Below are 19,368 nucleotides of genomic sequence, written 5' to 3'. Positions count from 1 at the left end.
TTATATATATATATATATATACACACACACACACACACACACACACACACACACACACACACACCATTCTACATATACATTTAGTTCACTGGCAGTAGGGGCGTGGCCAATATTTCCTTTGGGGTGGGGATTTTTGTTCTGTGTTTGTAGTAGGGAGTTAGGAAAGTTTAGTAGAAGCACAATGTAGCGTTTAGGTAGACAACTGCGGAAATTGTCTTTTTTGTGCAGTCTGGATGATCTCGATGGTTACTTTTCGACGAGGATATGATGTCTCTTAAGAGACTATGACAATGGTGGGAAAAAACGACCCTGAAGGAGTTAAACACCGGCGCGCTCAAAGCTGTATTATATTAATCTTATATATATTTATTTTTTTTATGTTGTCACTAAAACGATGTCATAGGAAATAAAATACAAAGCAATCAGAAGATATATTCAGACCAGTTTTACGGCATTTCGTGATATAGTCAAGAAATGTAATCTATTGATTAGTGATCATAGACACAAATTTCCCTCTTTTATCGTGTCACTGAGGACGACTTTCTATGTAATGTATTTCAATTGGAAGTATTTTTGGTGCCGCCACCAAATGTTTGTTTCTGCCACTGGATACCACAGACACGGTATTGTTTCTGTTCGTTTGTTTGTACAGATTTTTTAATCTTTAATCTCCGATGTTATCCTTTATTTAATGCTTTATATTTGGTAAGCTACTCGCTATTATAAACCATTTTCAGTGGTTCCTTTCAGTCAAAATACAGTAAATATTATTTATGTTAATTAAGAAGACTGCATATATTAGACACACATTTATTATAGTATAACCCTAACCCTTACCCTAACCGTATATTTTCTGCCTTATTCTCTGATAAAAATGGAGAAAAATGTTTATGTTTAGAATTTCTGTCAGCATTAGTCATTATCCTCTGCCTACGTTGCTATGTATGGACGCACTCGTGATGAGCGACACACACACAAAAAAAATGGAAATTCGTGTCCCTGAACACGAATTAATAGATTCAAGTTTGTGACTATATCACGAAATCCAGTGAGACTGTGTTGAAATATTTTTTATCATGAAGCAGATGTGTTAAGAATCCAAAACATGGTAAATGTGTCACTGATTAAATCTACAACAAAATAGCGAGGAATGCTATAGAGACTATCATGCATCTTACCTGATCTTCAGGGTCAATTGCCCTTTGTTTTTTCTCCGCATGCGGAAGTTTTTGTGTTCCAGTGTTGTCTTGATTAATGATGCTCTCAGCAGGAGGTCTGGCATATTTTAGATCACTCTTTCTAGAGTCAGTGGTTCTGTAAGCATCATAATTGTACATATGCTGTAAAGTTCCTGTTCCTCCTACATCTGCGTAAAGAGGTGGATAATACGGAATAACTGGCAGATTGGCACCGGATTTGTAAAACATCCGCTCACGTCTCCATCTGTAGCATTTCACTGACACTATAGCTATGATGCACACGATGAAGAGAAATGAAACTACAGCCAAGGCTAGGACTAGATATAAAGTCAGGTTCTCGTTATATTCCTTGTCGTGCGTAAAGTCAGTGAACTCGGAGAGCACTTCAGGGAAAGTGTCCGCCACCACCACGTTAACATTGACTGTAGCTGAACGAGAAGGCTGTCCGTTGTCCTCCACTACAACAGTGAGCTTCTGTTTCACAGCATCTTTATCAGTGACTTGGCGCACAGTTCTGATTTCTCCATTCTGTAAGCCCACTTCAAACAGCGCCCTGTCTGTCGCTTTGTGTAGTTTATATGAGAGCCAGGCATTCTGTCCAGAGTCCACATCCACAGCCACCACTTTAGTGACCAGATATCCCACATCTGCTGAACGAGGCACCATTTCAGCCACCACAGAGCCACCAGTTTGTACTGGATACAGAATCTGAGGCGCGTTGTCATTCTGGTCCTGAATAATCATTTTCACACTCACGTTGCTACTGAGCGGCGGGTTTCCTCCGTCCTGCGCTTTTACGCGAATGTTAAACTCTTTTGTTTGCTCGAAATCAAAAGATCGAATAGCAAGAATCTCCCCCCTCTCTGCGTTAACAGAAATATAAGACGAAGCAGAAACTCCGTTGACAGAAAGATCTTCTAAAAAATAAGAAATGCGCGCATTATTACCAGAGTCTCTGTCTGTAGCTGTTACTGAAAATATAGAAACTCCAGGTGAATTATTTTCCATCACATAAGCGGTGTATGAGTGACGCTGGAAAACAGGGGCGTTGTCGTTCACATCCGATATTTTAAGAGTTAGTGTTTTATTTGATGAGAATGATGGAGATCCTTCATCACTAACTATTATTGTTATATTGTAAAAGTGTATAATTTCTCTATCTAAAACCTGATCAGTTATTAAACTGTAAAAATTTAAGGTAGATGGTTTAATTTTAAAAGGCATATTTGGAGAAATAGAACATTTTATTTGTCCGTTTTTTCCGGAATCTGCGTCTTTTATATTCAGAATTGCTATCACTGTCCCCGGAGGTGAGTCTTCCGCGACCGGATTAGAGAAAGAAATGACACTAATAATAGGAGCATTGTCGTTAACATCGATTAATTCAATAGCCACGTTGCAGGAATCCTTTAAACCACCTTTATCTGTTGCTTCAACTGTTAATTGAAATTGCTTTGTCTTCTCGTAATCTAACTCGTCGTTGACTGTGATATCACCAGTGTAGGCATCAACACTAAATAACTCTATTGCTTTTCCCGAGCTAGAGGAAAAAGAATAGGACACATTACCATTTGTTCCTTTGTCTTTGTCGGATGCATGCACTCTTGCCACAAATTTGCCCTTTGGTGAATTTTCGGGCAAAGATGCTCTGTACAAAGTCTGACTAAATACTGGAGCATTGTCGTTCGCATCCATAACATGTACAGTGATTTTGACCGTCCCAGACTTCGGAGGGCTGCCTCCATCGAAGGCTGTTAAAATTAACCGGTGTATCTCTTCTTGTTCTCTGTCAAGAGACCTTTTTAGAACCATCTCGACATATTTTATCCCATCGTTCCCAGTTACGTCCTTTAATGAAAAATATTCATTTGGACTAAGTGTGTATGTCTGCAGTGCATTTGAATCTACATCGGGGTCATGGGCATTGTCTAATGGAAATCGAGCACCAGGCAGGGCTAGCTCACTTATATCGATATTGATTTCTTTCTTTGCAAAAACCGGAGCATGATCGTTTATATCCAATATTTCTACATCAATCCTATGCAACTCCATTGGATTATCCAGAATGATCTGAAAATGTAAAGAGCATGGAGACACTTGAGCGCACAGCTCCTCTCTATCTATCCTCTCTCTCACTATCAGAGTGCCTTTGTCCACATTTAGACCGATGTACTCACGACTTTCTTCCGTAAAAATCCGAGCTCGCCCAGATTTCAATCTCTTTACATCCAAACCGAGATCCTGCACGATATTTCCCACCACTGATCCCTTGTTCATCTCCTCGGGAATAGAATAACGGACCTGCCCGTGCGCAAAGTTCACAAAAAAGAAACAGAGAAAAATAGGATTCACTCGACGACACAAAGCCAAGAAGCGTTTGCCGGTGTTGATAGAACAAAGAAGGCCCATATTTTAAACCTTTTCATTTACTCTATCCGAAGCAAAAGGAAGGTCGACTTGTAAAAAAAGAACTGAATTTTTTTAAAGGAAGTATCTAAAAATATTGATACACAACACTACCCGAGGTTTTCTATGCATAGCGGTTCGAAAATGATTAAAAACACAGTCTGCAAAATGCCAGAACGCAGGGGAGGATCTATTTACCCGGCATTTAAACCAAGAGCGGCACTTAGAGTCCGGAATTAATATTGCACAGAAAATTCAATGAAGATGATCCTGACAAGGACACTACTATGCTTGTTTATGAGTGGCACTATGATCTCTCTGCGCATACTTGAATGTTTGGCCTCCACTTCCGTCAAAAGTAACGATTATCTTTGTGTGTGACATTTCTCAGAGCACACAATGCTCCAATGTAGCCTTTTTCTATAATAACAATAATCAATAATAAGATTTAAAAATAACCTGCTTACGTCACTATTTGTAGCATTTAAATGTCAGTACAGATATAAAAGACACCTTATTCACTTACTTTGAAACGATTGTCAGTTTATCAAGAGAAAATGCTAATTCGCCGACATAATTTCTCATCTTTAATAACTGTTCGGAATTATGAATTATGTATTGTCTGTTTGTATGCTATTTCACTAGATCTTGAAGCTGTAACGATCTGGGCGCTCCCTGTGATCATTTACGTAAATTAGCCTATTATTGGTTTTGACAACAATGCAACTACATCCACAAGCTCCGCCAATGCCATTGAATATACATCAAACAATGTTACACTACATTTCGACTAAAGAGCGTGGAACGAACCGCGCACTGAATACAGACAGAAAAAACTAAGCAAAAGAGAAAGAAAATGGTAAATGCTATGCAATTTCAATCGGTTCTCGCTTCCACGCATAGGCAGAGCAATCTGCATTTCAGTACCACGGACAGCAGCACGGCAAAAATTTCACTAATGCCACACATTTAAACGCTGGAGAAACAATGATTTTTTTTTTTTTACTTGCATTGAATACAATTAATTTACCATTTGGAAATGCCACAGAAATATGATAAAGCATATAGAGCACGTTACGATCTTTAATATAATGTCTATCATAATTATCTGAATAATTATTTTTTTAGTTGAGCAAATTCCGAACTCTTTTGTTGAATACCAAGAATCTCCCTGCTCTCTGTATTAACAGAAATATAAGACAAAGCAGAAACGCTGTTGGCAGAAATAATTATTTTCTATCACATAACCAGTGTATGAGTGATGTTGGAAAACAGGGGCGTTGTCATCCAAATCCTCTATTTTAAGCATTATGGTTTTATTACTAGACATAGGGAACAAACCTACTGTACATCTGTAGCTATTGTTGTAATGTACAGTTAATATCCAGATCATTATTTAAATGTAAATGCAATCTGATAAACCTCTTACTGAAATACTGAAATATCCCCTGTCCCTCTCAATTAATATCAAAAAGGTCTAATATGCTATCACTGCTTTGAGAAAACTAATAAATTATTTCTCTTATTAAACACTCTCTCCCAAAATGAATGAAACTTTCGCAGTGTTTTCGGCTAAAGATATTCGGCTAAACATATTCACAAAAAACTGAAGCGCTGTCATTGGCACCAAGAACAACCACTTTTGTCTTTGTCTTGCACAATTTTGGGGGATTGTCCACATCAAACACGGTTAGAGAAGAGATCCTCCACCCCTCACTTACACGTCCCCGTCTCTCTCTCACACACACACACACACACACACACACACACACACACACACACACACACACACACACACACACACACACACACACACACACACACACACACACACACACGATTTATATACACTGCGTCACCTTACTGTAGATTGCACTGCTCATAATACACCTTATGCACACTGTAATACTGAAGACTGCTCCATAACCACAAATGTTTCACACACTGTATATCAAAGCATTATTTTGGCACTCAATTATTTTGCACATGCAACCTTCATAAACAATGTATACAATATTTCCTTCATTGTATATAATGCTAACTGCATTTCGGTAACTTGTACCGTAACTTGTGCAACGACAAAAAGTTTAATCTAATATTTCTGAGCAAGGTAAATACAGTAAAGAGAGCCCAAAGTTCAGACGAGGGCTTTTCTAAATTTCCACATGTGCATCAGAACTCACTTTTGCACAAATTCAAAAACAACAAAAAAAACCCCCACAAAAAAAAGCAAAAAAAACAAAACAAAACATGAACACCAAAAGTGTACATCCAATTTCGTGTCTTTTTCCGCCGACTAGTCAGTGGGATCTAAGTCTATTTAATACATTAGAAACCAGTTCCCTTGCATTTTCCCACTGACCAACAGCGGCACTGTCTGGCCAGTATTTTAAACTGCATGAATGAATTAAGATTGGAGGTCCTGCATTTTGGCCAATAAAATAAAATACCAGAATGTTTTCTGTAAAATAATCCAAGTGCGTCATTCTGTGGCATCACAATTTTATTATACGACTTGAATACGACTCACTCACACACTCACCTGATGCTCAGAATCACAAATGAGATTGTCCCTCTTTGAATGGATCAGTGTCTGTGTTCCACTGCTGTCCAGACTAATGAAGCTCTCAGTAGGAGGTCTGGCGTATTTCAAATCACTCTTTCTAGAGTCAGTGGTTCTGTAAGCGTCATAATTGTACACATGCTGTAAAGTTCCTGTTCCTCCTACATCTGCGTAAAGAGGTGGATAATACGGTATAACTGGCAGATTGGCACCGGATTTATAAAACATCCGCTCACGTCTCCATCTGTAGCATTTCACTGACACTATAGCTATGATGCACACGATGAAGAGAAATGAAACTACAGCCAAGGCTAGGACTAGATATAAAGTCAGGTTCTCGTTATATTCCTTGTCGTGCGTAAAGTCAGTGAACTCAGAGAGCACTTCAGGGAAAGTGTCCGCCACCACCACGTTAACATTGACTGTAGCTGAACGAGAAGGCTGTCCGTTGTCCTCCACTACAACAGTGAGCTTCTGTTTCACAGCATCTTTATCAGTGACTTGGCGCACAGTTCTGATTTCTCCATTCTGTAAGCCCACTTCAAACAGCGCCCTGTCTGTCGCTTTGTGTAGTTTATATGAGAGCCAGGAATTCTGTCCAGAGTCCACATCCACAGCCACCACTTTAGTGACCAGATATCCCACATCTGCTGAACGAGGCACCATTTCAGCCACCACAGAGCCACCAGTTTGTATTGGATACAGAATCTGAGGCGCGTTGTCATTCTGGTCCTGGACTGAAACGATAACTGTAGCGTTGTTACATAGAGGAGGAGAACCACCGTCTTGCGCTTTAACTGCAAATCTAATCACTTTAATTTGTTCATAGTCGAAAGGACGAATTGCGTGTATGACGCCTGTCTCAGCGTTAATAGATGCATAAGAGGACACAGAAACATCACCGCTGTGCGTCTCCTGAAGAACATAGGACACTCTGGCGTTTTGATTCCAGTCCCGATCGCGCGCAGTAACAGTAATGATAGATGCACCAGGAGACATATTTTCTGGCACTGTAGCATAATACACGTTTTGAACAAATTCTGGAGGGTTGTCATTAATGTCAGAAACTCGAAGATGGAACGTTTTTGTGGTTGAAAGCGGCGGCGAGCCAATATCCGTCACAGATACAGTAATATTAAATTCGTTTACTGTTTCGCGGTCCAGTAATGCATCAGTCACTAAAGTATAGTAATTTGACAGAGTTGATTTAATCTTGAAAGGGAGCCTTTCATTTACGGTACAAGTAATCTGTCCATTTCTTCCCGAATCAGCGTCTTTAACGTGCATTACGGCTATAGTCGTGCCTATAGGCGAATCCTCCGATATAGGATTCAAAAATGACATAACATTAATGACAGGTATGTTATCATTCACGTCAGAAACTTCAATAATAACCTTACTTGCATCTGTGAGGCCGCCCTGGTCCTTTACCTCGACTCTAATCTCGTAGCGTTTATCCTTTTCAAAATCAATATTTCCTGCGACAGATATGACGCCTGAGTGTCCATCAACATGAAATATCTCCGTTATATGTTCTTTTAGGTCGGAAAATGCGTAAGATAGTTCACCATTAGAACCATTGTCTGCATCAGTTGCGTTTAGTGTCGTTATGTAAGTGCCAGGTGCAGCGTTTTCGGTCACAGTAGCTGTGTATTGTGTCTGATTAAATATCGGAGCGTTATCATTAACATCTAATACTGTAACATCTATATTAACAGTACCAGACCTCTGTGGATTTCCGCCATCGACGGCAATCAGATTTAAAGAGAGTTTAGGCTGAATCTCTCGATCTAATGCTTTTTGCAGCACCATTTCAGCATATTTACTGCCATCAGGATTAGAATGCTGCTTTACAGCAAAATTGTCGTTTTGACTCAATACATAATTTTGTAGAGTATTAATGCCAACATCCAGGTCTTCTGCAGTTGCTAAAACGAATCGTGACCCAAGCGTGGCCGTCTCGCTTATTTCGAAGCTCATTTCCCTTTTGCGAAATACAGGAGAATTGTCATTTATATCAATAACTTCAATTGTAACTTGATGTAATTCAATTGGATTCTCTAGAAGGATCTCGAAACTGAAGCTGCAGGGTGTGATTCCTCCACAAAGCTGTTCTCTATCTATTCTATCCTTTACGACTAGAGTTCCTTTGTCTGGTTTTAGATCCACATACTGCATGCTCTCTCCGGTCACGATACGGGCTCGACCCGACTGCAGTCTTTTTAAATCGAGTCCCAGATCTTGTGCTATGTTGCCAATAAGTGAACCTTTTTTCAGCTCCTCTGGAATAGAGTAACGAATTTGACAGTGAATCGGGCTGCAGGTAAAAGTCATAATAAATAGGATTACTCGCCACCTCATTGCGCAGCCTCTAATTTAGCCTCTCCAAGCAGATCTAGTTGGTAATCCAAGATGCGACGTAGAGTAGACAAAAACAAAAAACAAACGAACAAAAAAATTTATATAATTGCCAATTATCTCCAATTTTTTATCAACAAGAGAGAAAAAAATAAATGATAAATATCTGGGAACTGTGATGGAGCACCTTCCTCGCGTCCACACACTAACAAAGGGGAGCGGCCATACCCAAAGCTTATACTGTATAGTGTTCAAAAAGGTTCCTTGACCAACAGCGGCACACTGAGTTCAAACGATGAACCAACAAAAGATTTAAGTTAATGAAGATTGTTGAAATAAATTTGAAGCATACAGCAATATTCAATTGTGAAAATAAGCAAGTATGACGGTCTTGCCCGGGCAGTCCTTTCTGCTGAGCTGCATAATGGAGAACAGGAAATAAAGAAACCCGCATGGAGAATTAAAAGAAACTTCCACAGCACAGTCTTATTATATCTGCTCTTTATTTAAAACAATTCTTTAAGGTCCCCTGGTGGTCTAGTGGTTAAGATGCAGCGCTCCCACCGCTGCGACCCGGGTTCGATTCCCGGTCAGGGAACCATCCCCAGCCACTCTTAGTGCCGGTCCCAAGCCCGGATAAATTGGGGAGGGTTGCGTTAGGAAGGGCATCCAGCGTAAAACATGTGCCAAATCAAACGTGCGGAGGATCCGCTGTGGCGACCCCTAACGGGAGAAGCCGAAAAGAAAGTATTTAAAACAATTCTTTCTTTTTTAAATCTTTATGCGTTGTGATCGTATAGTGTATAAAACATTTTCAATGAATTGATCACAGGTGAGTGAAAAACTTAGCAATTCAATTCAATTAAATTGGATTGGAGGGTAAAACATCCCCACCTAGCAGCGAACACAGTTCGATTTGAAAAATTAGCTAATACATTAAACACATTAATACAACACATCTTACAGCATACCTGCATAATGGAGAACAGGAAACAAAGGAACCCGCATGGAGAATTAAAAGAAACTTCTACATAAAAAAAAAAAAGACAATGCACAACCAATTATGATTAGGCCTTGTAACACAAACTAAAAATAACTTAATATAAAACACCACATTCGACGCCAAACACATAAACAGTTCCACAAACAGTTAATTGCAGGATAAATCAGCAATAAAGCAGTTCATTTTGTGTTTTTAATCAATTTACATTTAATTCTCCAGCTGCTAAAAACGTGCGACTTACCCACAGCACAGTCTCTTTATATCTGCTGTGGGCGGTCCCTATTTCACGTGCTAAATGCCATCACGCAACAGACAGATGGCACTGTCCCAATTTATGCATTAATTATTTTACACACCGTTTCACAAAGTAATAATTAAATATTAAACATTAAAATGCATTGTATTTAATTCTGCACTGAGGTCTGAGAAGTCGAGGATTTTTTTTTTTTTACCGATTGTTCCCATCGAGGTGGAATCCACAATCACTACTCTCTGACTGCGGGGCCTAACGAATTTACAGTCGTTTTGTCTGGATTCAGTAGTTTCGTATAGTTTATAATTATTACAGTGCTGCATAGTTCCTGTGTCCGCGGTCTCTACGTAATGTGGAGAGTAACATGGAATAAAAGGCAGATGGGATTGATAGAAGATGCGAGATCGCCTCCATCGATAAATTTTGATCGAAATTATAACAACCAAACAAGCAATAAAGAGAAATGAAACTTCAGCTAAGGCCAGGAATAGATAAAATGTCAGGTTCTCGTTGTATTCCTTGTCATGCGTAAAGTCAGTGAACTCAGAGAGCACTTCAGGGAAATTGTCCGCCACCACCACGTTAACATTGACTGTAGCTGAACGAGAAGGCTGTCCGTTGTCCTCCACTACAACAGTGAGCTTCTGTTTCACAGCATCTTTATCAGTGACTTGGCGCACAGTTCTGATTTCTCCATTCTGTAAGCCCACTTCAAACAGCGCCCTGTCTGTCGCTTTGTGTAGTTTATATGAGAGCCAGGCATTCTGTCCCGAGTCCACATCCACAGCCACCACTTTAGTGACCAGATATCCCACATCTGCTGAACGAGGCACTATTTCATCAACCGAGAGACTGATGCTTCCCTCCGCCGAAAGTGGGGAACCGGCAGCGTGGGTTTGCTCGCTCCTTCGATATTTGCTCGTAAAATAGGGTAAAATTTTGCGAGCAAGGTTGCTCGTACTATTAGTTACTCGTACAATAAGATTTTACTGTATTGGTTGGGATGAAGAGACTTTAAATAAAAAAATTCTAACCACTTAAACTGGGGCTGAAACAGTGCAATAAGATTTAATGTCAGTCAAACGAGCGTTCGTAAGCTGGTGCACAATAATTACAAACTGACAAAAATAGACAAACTTTCCATAAAAGGCGGTATGGAACTAAAGCTTGTAAACGTGTCAAAGCAGTGTGAGGTGAGTAGTAAAAAAACTATTCTGTGCTGTTGAAGTGGGGCTTTGGGTAGCACTGTTACAGATGTCTATGTTCATTGGCTATATACACACATACGGTGGCCGGGTTGTATGGATAGAAGGCTTCAGTTTATCTTCAGTCTCTTCTTTGTGTCCTCATTGCAACAGAATGTACTGTGTATGGATGGTTAATAGCAATTTAGGAGTTTCTACCTGGAATGTAAGGGGCTTGCGTGGTAAACCTAAAATCTGAAAGGTCTTCAATTGGATAATTAAATTTGGCCCTGTTGCAGGAGACCGACAGGGAGCACTCTAATCTTAGACATACAGTAAGTGGATTGGTCAAATTAATTTTTCCTATTTTACAACTAGCAGTAGGGGTAGCCATCCTTGTGAATAGAAATATACATTATAAGCTTTTGAATAGTGTTAAAGATAAGTGAGGCTGTTACGTCCCAGTCTAGGGTTGGGGTGCACAGCGTGATTAAAGGCACAGGGTGTAAAATTATATATATATACACACACACACACACACACAGTATATTTATTAGGTGGATTAAAGTGTATTTGGTAAAAGTGTGATGGGGAATGGAAACAAACACCGGGGTATCGTAAACGGAAGGTATATTGAATTATGTACAACACTAAGCACCGGGAAAGACTTCAGGGTGGATCAAGGCCAAAATAATAAACAAAAACACTTTGGACAAACACTAACTGCCTACCAAATACAACCCAAAAGAAATACAAACCACTTCCCTAACTCCCTCACCAAAACACAGGGAACAAACACACCCAACACAAAAATGGCAGCCACACCCATACTACCGGTGAACAGAACAAAAATATATGTGTACATAGATTTACCGTTATAAGACAGTGAGGTACATAAATGGAGCCAGGCAAACTCGGAGTCAGACCAGGCATAGGTCAGTCACAGGGACTCGCACCACAGGACAGAATAAAGAGCACCGCCAGCTCGCGAATCCCAGCTTTCCCTGGACTTTATAGGCCGCCTCATGGTGATGTCATCAGAAGGGAAGAGGGTGTGGCTTTGGTTCACAGGAATGCAGTGAAGACCTGGACTGGAGTCTTGGGATGGCACCTGCACACAATTATACATTGCATACAAATACAATACAACCCGGAAAATACTGCGGGCTGTACCAGGCTGTTATGTTGTTTTTAGGAGGGTTATTGAATAGAGAGGAGATAACCCTTTTGAATGTGTATTACCCACCGGGCTTTGCGCCTGAGCTTCTATCTTAGTCTTTTTTAGATCTGTTGGACATTGTGTCTGGCACAGTGATTATAGGGGGGATTTTAATTGTTTGTTGAATCCTTTATTGGATAGACTCCCTTCTACGAATTGCCCTCTGTTAGTGTTAAGATGGTTTTCACACTGTTTCACACACATTCCTTTGTCTGCTCAGTGTCTATAGAATATTTACGATGTTAGTCTGTAAGGTAAACAGGGAGTCTTATCTGGACTCACACATCTCCAGCTAGTATATCCTCTTGTCTAAACAGGAAACAACTAGGTCAGGTTTCTTTTCTCTGTATGTGTATATATACTTTCTGCCGCCTGCAATAAACTGAAGAGGAAGCATTTGCTGTGTGCGGTGTGATTCTTCCCTGATCAGAAAGGCCTACGGGCATCGCAGATCGTATGGAAAACCTCTCCAAGAATTAAGTTTCGTTTGGGCATGATAAAAATCTAACACCCTCCCTCTAAGCAATCTAAAACTTTATCTGGTTTATATGAAGAGTTGGGCTACACGGATGTCTGGTGTACTCTTAACCCACTGCAAACAGAATTTACATTTTACTCCCCTTCCCATAAGTCATATTCTAGGAATGATTTTCTTTTTGTTCCTAGTGCAATTTTGCAATATATCTCCAGTTGTACTATAAATAATACTGTTGTTTCTAAACATCCTATGTTAATACTGGATATGTTAGTGGGAAGACCTTTAAAATCTATTAAGCACTGGAGATTCAACATGTTATTGCTTAAAGATATTACATTTATTTCATATCTTAGTTCTGAATGCAAGATTTTTTGTTCAGTTAATTCAAGGTCAATTAATAATTTGCCCCTGTTGTGGGAGACTTGTAAAGCCTACATCAGAGGATTGTCCTATTCTATAAAAAAAAATGTAAATGATCCTTCTTCTGTTCATTTGTAATACGTGCCTCCTTAGACTCGTTGTTATCACAGCAGGCTAACACTAAAATAGTATTTTCAAAGCAAAGATTTTATGAACATGGCAATAAACCTAATAAGTATTTGTCTTATTAATTGAAGAACAAATGTAGACACAGTCTTAGTGTTCCTGTCAAGGCTGAAAACATTTACTTAAATTCTTTATCAGTAGATTTTTCTTCCAGATCTGAAAGGATCATGGATATAGAGTGTTCGGTGAACTGGGATATTTGTATGCTCTTGTCCCCTTACTCTCACATGTTTACTCAGGTTTGTTGAAGGTGGTGTGGTGGGTTGTCTCTTATCTCAGAATTCCCTCATGTCCGTGTTACCTTCTGGTTCTCCCTTTTAGTTATGCTGCCATATCAAGTCTTGACAGAGTCCCCAACTACACTGTCTTTAACTTTCATACAACAATAAGGACACATAATAATTCATATCCTTCTCTTCCTGTCACCCATCTCTCTCTCTCTCTCTCTTTCTCTCTCTCTCTCTCTCTCTCTCTCTCTCTCTCTCTCTCTCTCTCTCTCTCTCTCTCTCTCTCTCTTCTCTTTCTCTTTCTTTTTCTCTTGGTTGAGTTAAAAATGACCACTCCTCCCTCCACAGATCTTCCCACTTCATCCAGGCCTGCCTCTGGATATAGTTCTCTTCTATTGGAGGCCACTCTGTGCAGCTTGGGACTTCTCTTAAACACCTTGGGTGGTTCCATGAAATTCCAGAGTAAGAACGGGAGCTTTGAGGATGGATTTGGACTTTAGTTAATGTCAACAGTCTGCTACATTGACTCAGGACTACAGTTTGCTTCTGATCACCATAACTGTACCTGGCAACATTTTTTATCTTTAATAAACGGACATTTGGTGCAACCCTGATGAGGATGGTTTCTCTCTTGAGTATGGTTCCTCTCAAGGTTTCTTCCTTATGCCATCTCGGGGGAGTTTTTTCCGTGCCACAGTCGCCACTGGCTTGTTTATCAGGGACAAACTTACCCTTATAAAGAACATCTTATTCATTTTTTTACCACATTATCTGTGTAAAGCTGCGTTGAGACCATGTTCATTGTTAAAAGCGCTATACAAATAAGAATTATTCTAATATAGGCTAAGGCCTCCGGTGCAACCTGGAGTGCCTGGGTGGGACCTGGCCATTGTGCTGGAGGCTCTATCTCAGCCCTCCTTTGAGCCGGTGGTCGAGGCTTTATGAAGGTATCTCAAAGTCAAGACTGTGTTTCTGCTGGCTATCTGCTCTCTGAGGAGAGTAGATGATCTACAGGCCCTGTCTGTGGCCGCCTCTTTTTTGGCGTTTACTCCAGGCATGGCCAGTGCCTTCCTGCACTCTAGAGCGGGTTACATCCCCAGGGTTCCCTCGGTCTGCTTGACCTGTTAGGCTCCAGGCATTTTATCCTCCTCCGTTTCAGGCCACAGACCAGGAATAACTGAACTGGCTGTGTCCTGCACTGCACACTTGCACTGGATACTTACGTCCATAGGACGAGTCCCTGGAGTAAGTCGGAAGAACTGCTGGTCTGCAAAGGCCCTCTGAGGAGAGGCCTTCCTTCTAATAAGCAGATACTCAGCAGGTGGATTATCGACACCTACGAGTCCCTTTGGTCCCCCCTTTGGTCACCTCCATTCGGGGTCAAAATACACTCAACCCAGAGTGTGGCAGCCCTTTAAGACTTGGTCTGCTGGAGTCTCCCTCCAAGACGTCTGTGACACTGTGGGCTGTTCCACCGTGCTGACCTGGCTCCTCTGTCCCTCGACATAGTTGTGCCCATACACACTAGTCAGAGACTGGTCAGCAGAGTAACTTCGTTACTGTACTTTACGTAGATTTAGTACGTTACTGTAGATTTTTTTGGTATCAGTACTTTACTGCTATTTATTTTTCAGACAACTTTTTACTTTTACTCATTACATTTTTACACAAATATCTGTTCTTTCTACTTCTTACATTTTCGAAGACAGCTCGTTTAATTTTAATCCATTGATTTGGTTAAATGTCAATATTTTTTTTTTTTCACTGCGCCAATCAACTGATTCCCTGTCATTGTGCGTCTTTTTCAATCCACTGGTGTATAAAGTCCTGTCTCTCACTCACCACAGATGTACACTAGTTTACGAAGCTAAGAATGAGCAGGGCAGAAAGCAACAAGAAGTAATGCTAACGTGGATGAGACAGAGGGAGTCAGTGATGTAAACATGACTGAGAACAGAGACATTCCTGATCACCTGATCATCATCATCATCATCATCATCATCTTTACTCTGCTTGTGTTTTATATGTGGAAGTTCAGCCTGGACACATTCATCAGGTAACAACTTTTTTAATCCGTTATTTATATATTTTAGGCTTTCAAATAACAATTCTTTTAAATGCTCATCACCGCTCATTTCTGTTTTTACCATTGTTATAAAAAATATAAATACATAAATAAATAACTAAATATAAAAGAGGCGAAATTAAAACCTCCAGCAAAACATACACTTATTCACGACGTCCTTTCTTTACTTAGATATAAAATAAATAAATAAACTTTACCGTAAATATTTTTAATCAGTAAACATTTGTTTTATTTCTGCGCCAAGTCTCAAATCAAACACCAAACCTGCCATGATTCACACAATTAATCCTCTGGGTGACGTTTTGTGTTTTTTTCCCTCATAATGGCGAAACGAACTTTATTGATCGTACAGATAAAAACAATACATCATTCAAATCTGTAAAATGTCTATGGTTATGATAAAAGCTTCTTGACTTGACTTGAAGAGGTGCAGTTTCTCCAGTTTCACTCCGTTTGGTGTCCTGATGATTTACGTAATTTAAACCACCATTATTACTTTAAAACGTTTACGAGGATTTTTTGTCTTTATGCATTACACTGCATCAATTTTCCCCATGTCTATGTTGCTTAAAGTACTAAAAACAGGAAGTATTAATATATGGTTCATTTAGAACAGACAGAAATGTGCGATTAATTTGCGATTAAATATTTAATTTGATTGACAACCTCTGTACAATTATACATACAATGTACATATTACATAGGATATATTTTTTTACCATTACATCTGCACAATTTTTATCTAAATGTATCTTTATATCCTTATATCCTTACTGTACATTCTTCCCAACATTTCACATTCATATATATGTGTGCAAATATATATATATATATATATATATATATATATATATATAGCTTGCACATTTCTTAAATGCCCTATTATAACCTTCCACTTCTGCATATTTCCTCGTCAATGCCATAGCCTTAGAACATCTATCTGTACTTCTTAATAATGTCCACACATCTCTGCACTGCTGTAGCCTTTATATTTATTCACATGCTGTACATATGCTACATATTTATCTTCACTATTTGTACTTTTTGAAATTCTGGTAGATGCCAAACTGCATTTCGTTGCTCTGTACTCACTTACTTTCTATCTGATGTAAGGTCCAGTTACCAGTGTGACTCCATCCATCCATCCATCCATCCATCCATCCATCCATCTATCCATCTATCCATCTATCTATCTATCTATCTATCTATCTATCTATCTATCTGATGTAAGGTCCAGTTACCAGTGTGACACTAAAACAGGTAAAAGTAATAACGACTTTTTACTTAAGTACATGTCAGAGCCAAGACTTCTTTACTTTTACTTGAGTAAAATATAAATCAATACTTCACAAATACAAATATAATCAGTACTTCAACTTTTACCCGAGTATTTAATAACATGAGTCTCTGTACTTCTACTTAAGTAAAGGATGTATGTACTTTTGCCACCTCTGCTGGTCAGTCTGGTGGTATTGTACTCTCGTTCCCAAAGCGTTGCGACACAGCTCGAGTTCATGAAAGGGAACATCTCCAGGTTACGTATGTTACACTAATTTCCTGAGGAAAGGAGACGCTGCGTCCTCTTGCCGCATTGCTTCACTCCATGTGCTTGTTATAGCTTCCTGGTCGTGACGTCACCCCGTCGGTGAGGCCACACCTTCCACACAAGTGAAAAGCAAAAGCGTTCCCAAAGCATTGCGACGCAGCGTCTCGTCCTCTCAGGGAATCAGTGTTACATATGTTACCTAGAGACATTTATTTAGAAATCAGTTTTATAAAAATTAATATGTAGATTCATATTTAGATCTCCAGTGTTTAATTCAGAGCTTACAGTAAAAAAGCTTCTTGTAAAAACTAATATAAAATAATAATATATAATATGCAAAAGGTAAACAAATTGTGTGGAATCCATATGACATATAAGCATTACATAGTTTAAGTGAGCTGTCTCAGCGATGTCTTTATCTAACGAATACAACATAACTAAAATGTGATATAGGCTTGTGTGTTTATAATGGAAAATAAATATATTAACTGATAAATTAAATAAAATAAAATTTACCTGTAATGGGTGCATAGTCAAAGGCAAACACATGCTATCTAATGCTGTTATTTTTAGTAGCATTATTCAGTCTGTGTGTGTAGGGGAGGATATCTGTATCTTAATTATTTAATAGAAGCTAGATTAGGATTCACAGACATAAAAGCACGTTGGTGCTGGGCTATGGTAGACCAGTGCGAACACTCTCTCTCGTTCTCTCTCACACACACAGACACAAACACACACATGCACACATCACTAGAGGGAGTACCTATACAATTAATTCAGCTCAATGGCTGTTCGAAGGAGAGAACATCTCACTCTACTACAGTGAAATCCTATTTATATAGTGGTTAGGCGTTTAAAAGTATGCATTAAATTATCAAATTAACAATGGTTAACTAAATAATTGATAAAATTAATTCTGGAGTGAGTTAGATGAAGTGGTGGGGAGTGTACTTAGGAATGAAAGATTAGTGATTGGTGCAGATTTCAATGGGCATTTAGGTGAAGAGAACAGAGGTGATGAGGAGGTGATGGGTAGGTATGGCTTTAAAGAGAGGAAAGTGGAAGTGCAGATAGTGGTAGATTTTGTTAAAAGAATGGAAACAGCAGTGGTAGATACTTATTTTAAGAAGAAAGAGGAGCATAGGGTGATGTATAAGAGTGGAGGAAGGTGCACACAGGTGAATTACATTCTATGCAGGAGATGCAACCTGAAGGAGATTGGACACTGTACGATGTTGGCAGGGGACAGTGTAGCTAGACAGCATCGGATGGTGGTCTATAAGATGGTTTTGGAGGTGAAGAAGAAAAGGAGAAGAGTGAAGATTGAAAACAGAATAAGATGGTGAAAACTGAAAGAGGTAATCAGTAGTGTGAGATTCAGGGAAGCGGTCAGACAGGGGCTCGGTGGTAGTGAAGAGGTGCTGGATGATTGGGACACTACTGCAAAAGTGATAAAGGAGACAGCAAGAAAGGTACTTGGTGTGACATCTGGAAATAGGAAGAAAGACAAAGAGACGAAAAAAGTAGGCAGGAGTACAAGGAGATGCCGCAGCAGGTGAAGAGTGATGAGGCAAAAGCTAAGGAAATGCATATGAGCAGCTGTATGAGAAGTTGGACACTAAAGAAAGGGAAAAGAATTTGTACCGATTGGCCAGGCAGAGAGACCGAGCTGGGAAGGATGTGCTGCAAGTTAAGGCAATAAAAGATGCAGATGGAAATGTGTTAACTAGTAAGGAGAGTGTGGTTAGAAGATAGAGGGAGTATTTTGTACAGCTGATGAATGAGGAAAATGAGAGAGAGAGAAAGGTGGATGATGTGGAGATGGTGAAGCAGGAAGTGGATAGGATTAGTAAGGAGGAAGTGAGAGCAGCGATTAAGAGTGGAAAGTTGGTTGGCCCAGATGACATACAAGTAGAAGCATGGAGATGTTTAGGAGAGATGGCTGTAGAGTTTTTGACAAGATTGTTTAACAAAATTCTGGAAGGAGAGAGGATGCCTGAGGAATGGAGAAAGGAGTGTGCTGGTACTGTTTTTTAAGAATAAGGAAGATATGCAGACCTGCAGTAACTAGAGGGGAATAAAGTTGATCAGCCACACCATGAAGTTATGGGAAAGAGTAGTGGAAGCCAGGTTGAGAGAAGAGATGACTGTCTATGAGCAACAGTATGGTTTCATGCTGAGGAAGAGCACTACAGATGCAATATTTGCTTTGAGGATGTTGATGGAGAAGAATAGAGAATGTCAGAGGGAGTTGCATTGTGTGTTGGTGGATTCAGAGAAAGGGTACAACAGGGTGC

The 19,368-nt window shown here is 39.6% G+C and overlaps 1 protein-coding gene and 1 pseudogene across 2 annotated transcripts; both read right to left on the bottom strand.

Moving 5' to 3' along the window:
- Nucleotides 1-1,124: 1,124 nt before the first annotated feature.
- On the bottom strand, nt 1,125-8,727 carry LOC310729365 (uncharacterized protein; the record flags this gene model as incomplete). Its single annotated transcript, XM_083547463.1, has 3 exons — nt 6,148-8,727; nt 1,179-3,608; nt 1,125-1,130 (listed from the first exon to the last, which is right to left on the bottom strand). Exons 1-3 carry the CDS (start codon nt 8,527-8,529, stop codon nt 1,125-1,127), a joined length of 4,818 nt encoding a protein of 1,605 aa, XP_083403589.1. The 5' UTR covers nt 8,530-8,727.
- Nucleotides 8,728-9,486: 759 nt separating this feature from the next.
- On the bottom strand, nt 9,487-11,795 carry LOC310729364 (protocadherin gamma-A7 pseudogene; annotated as a pseudogene). Its single transcript has 3 exons — nt 11,725-11,795; nt 10,096-10,688; nt 9,487-9,497 (listed from the first exon to the last, which is right to left on the bottom strand). The product of its transcript is annotated as a protocadherin gamma-A7 pseudogene (transcript).
- Between the last annotated feature and the right edge of the window lie 7,573 nt (nt 11,796-19,368).

Source organism: Silurus aristotelis (genome assembly GCF_946808225.1).
Source record: "Silurus aristotelis genome assembly, chromosome: 7".
NCBI lineage: Eukaryota > Metazoa > Chordata > Actinopteri > Siluriformes > Siluridae > Silurus > Silurus aristotelis.
Note: the sequence above shows the minus strand (reverse complement) of the source record. Positions and strands in the feature narration are given on the sequence as shown.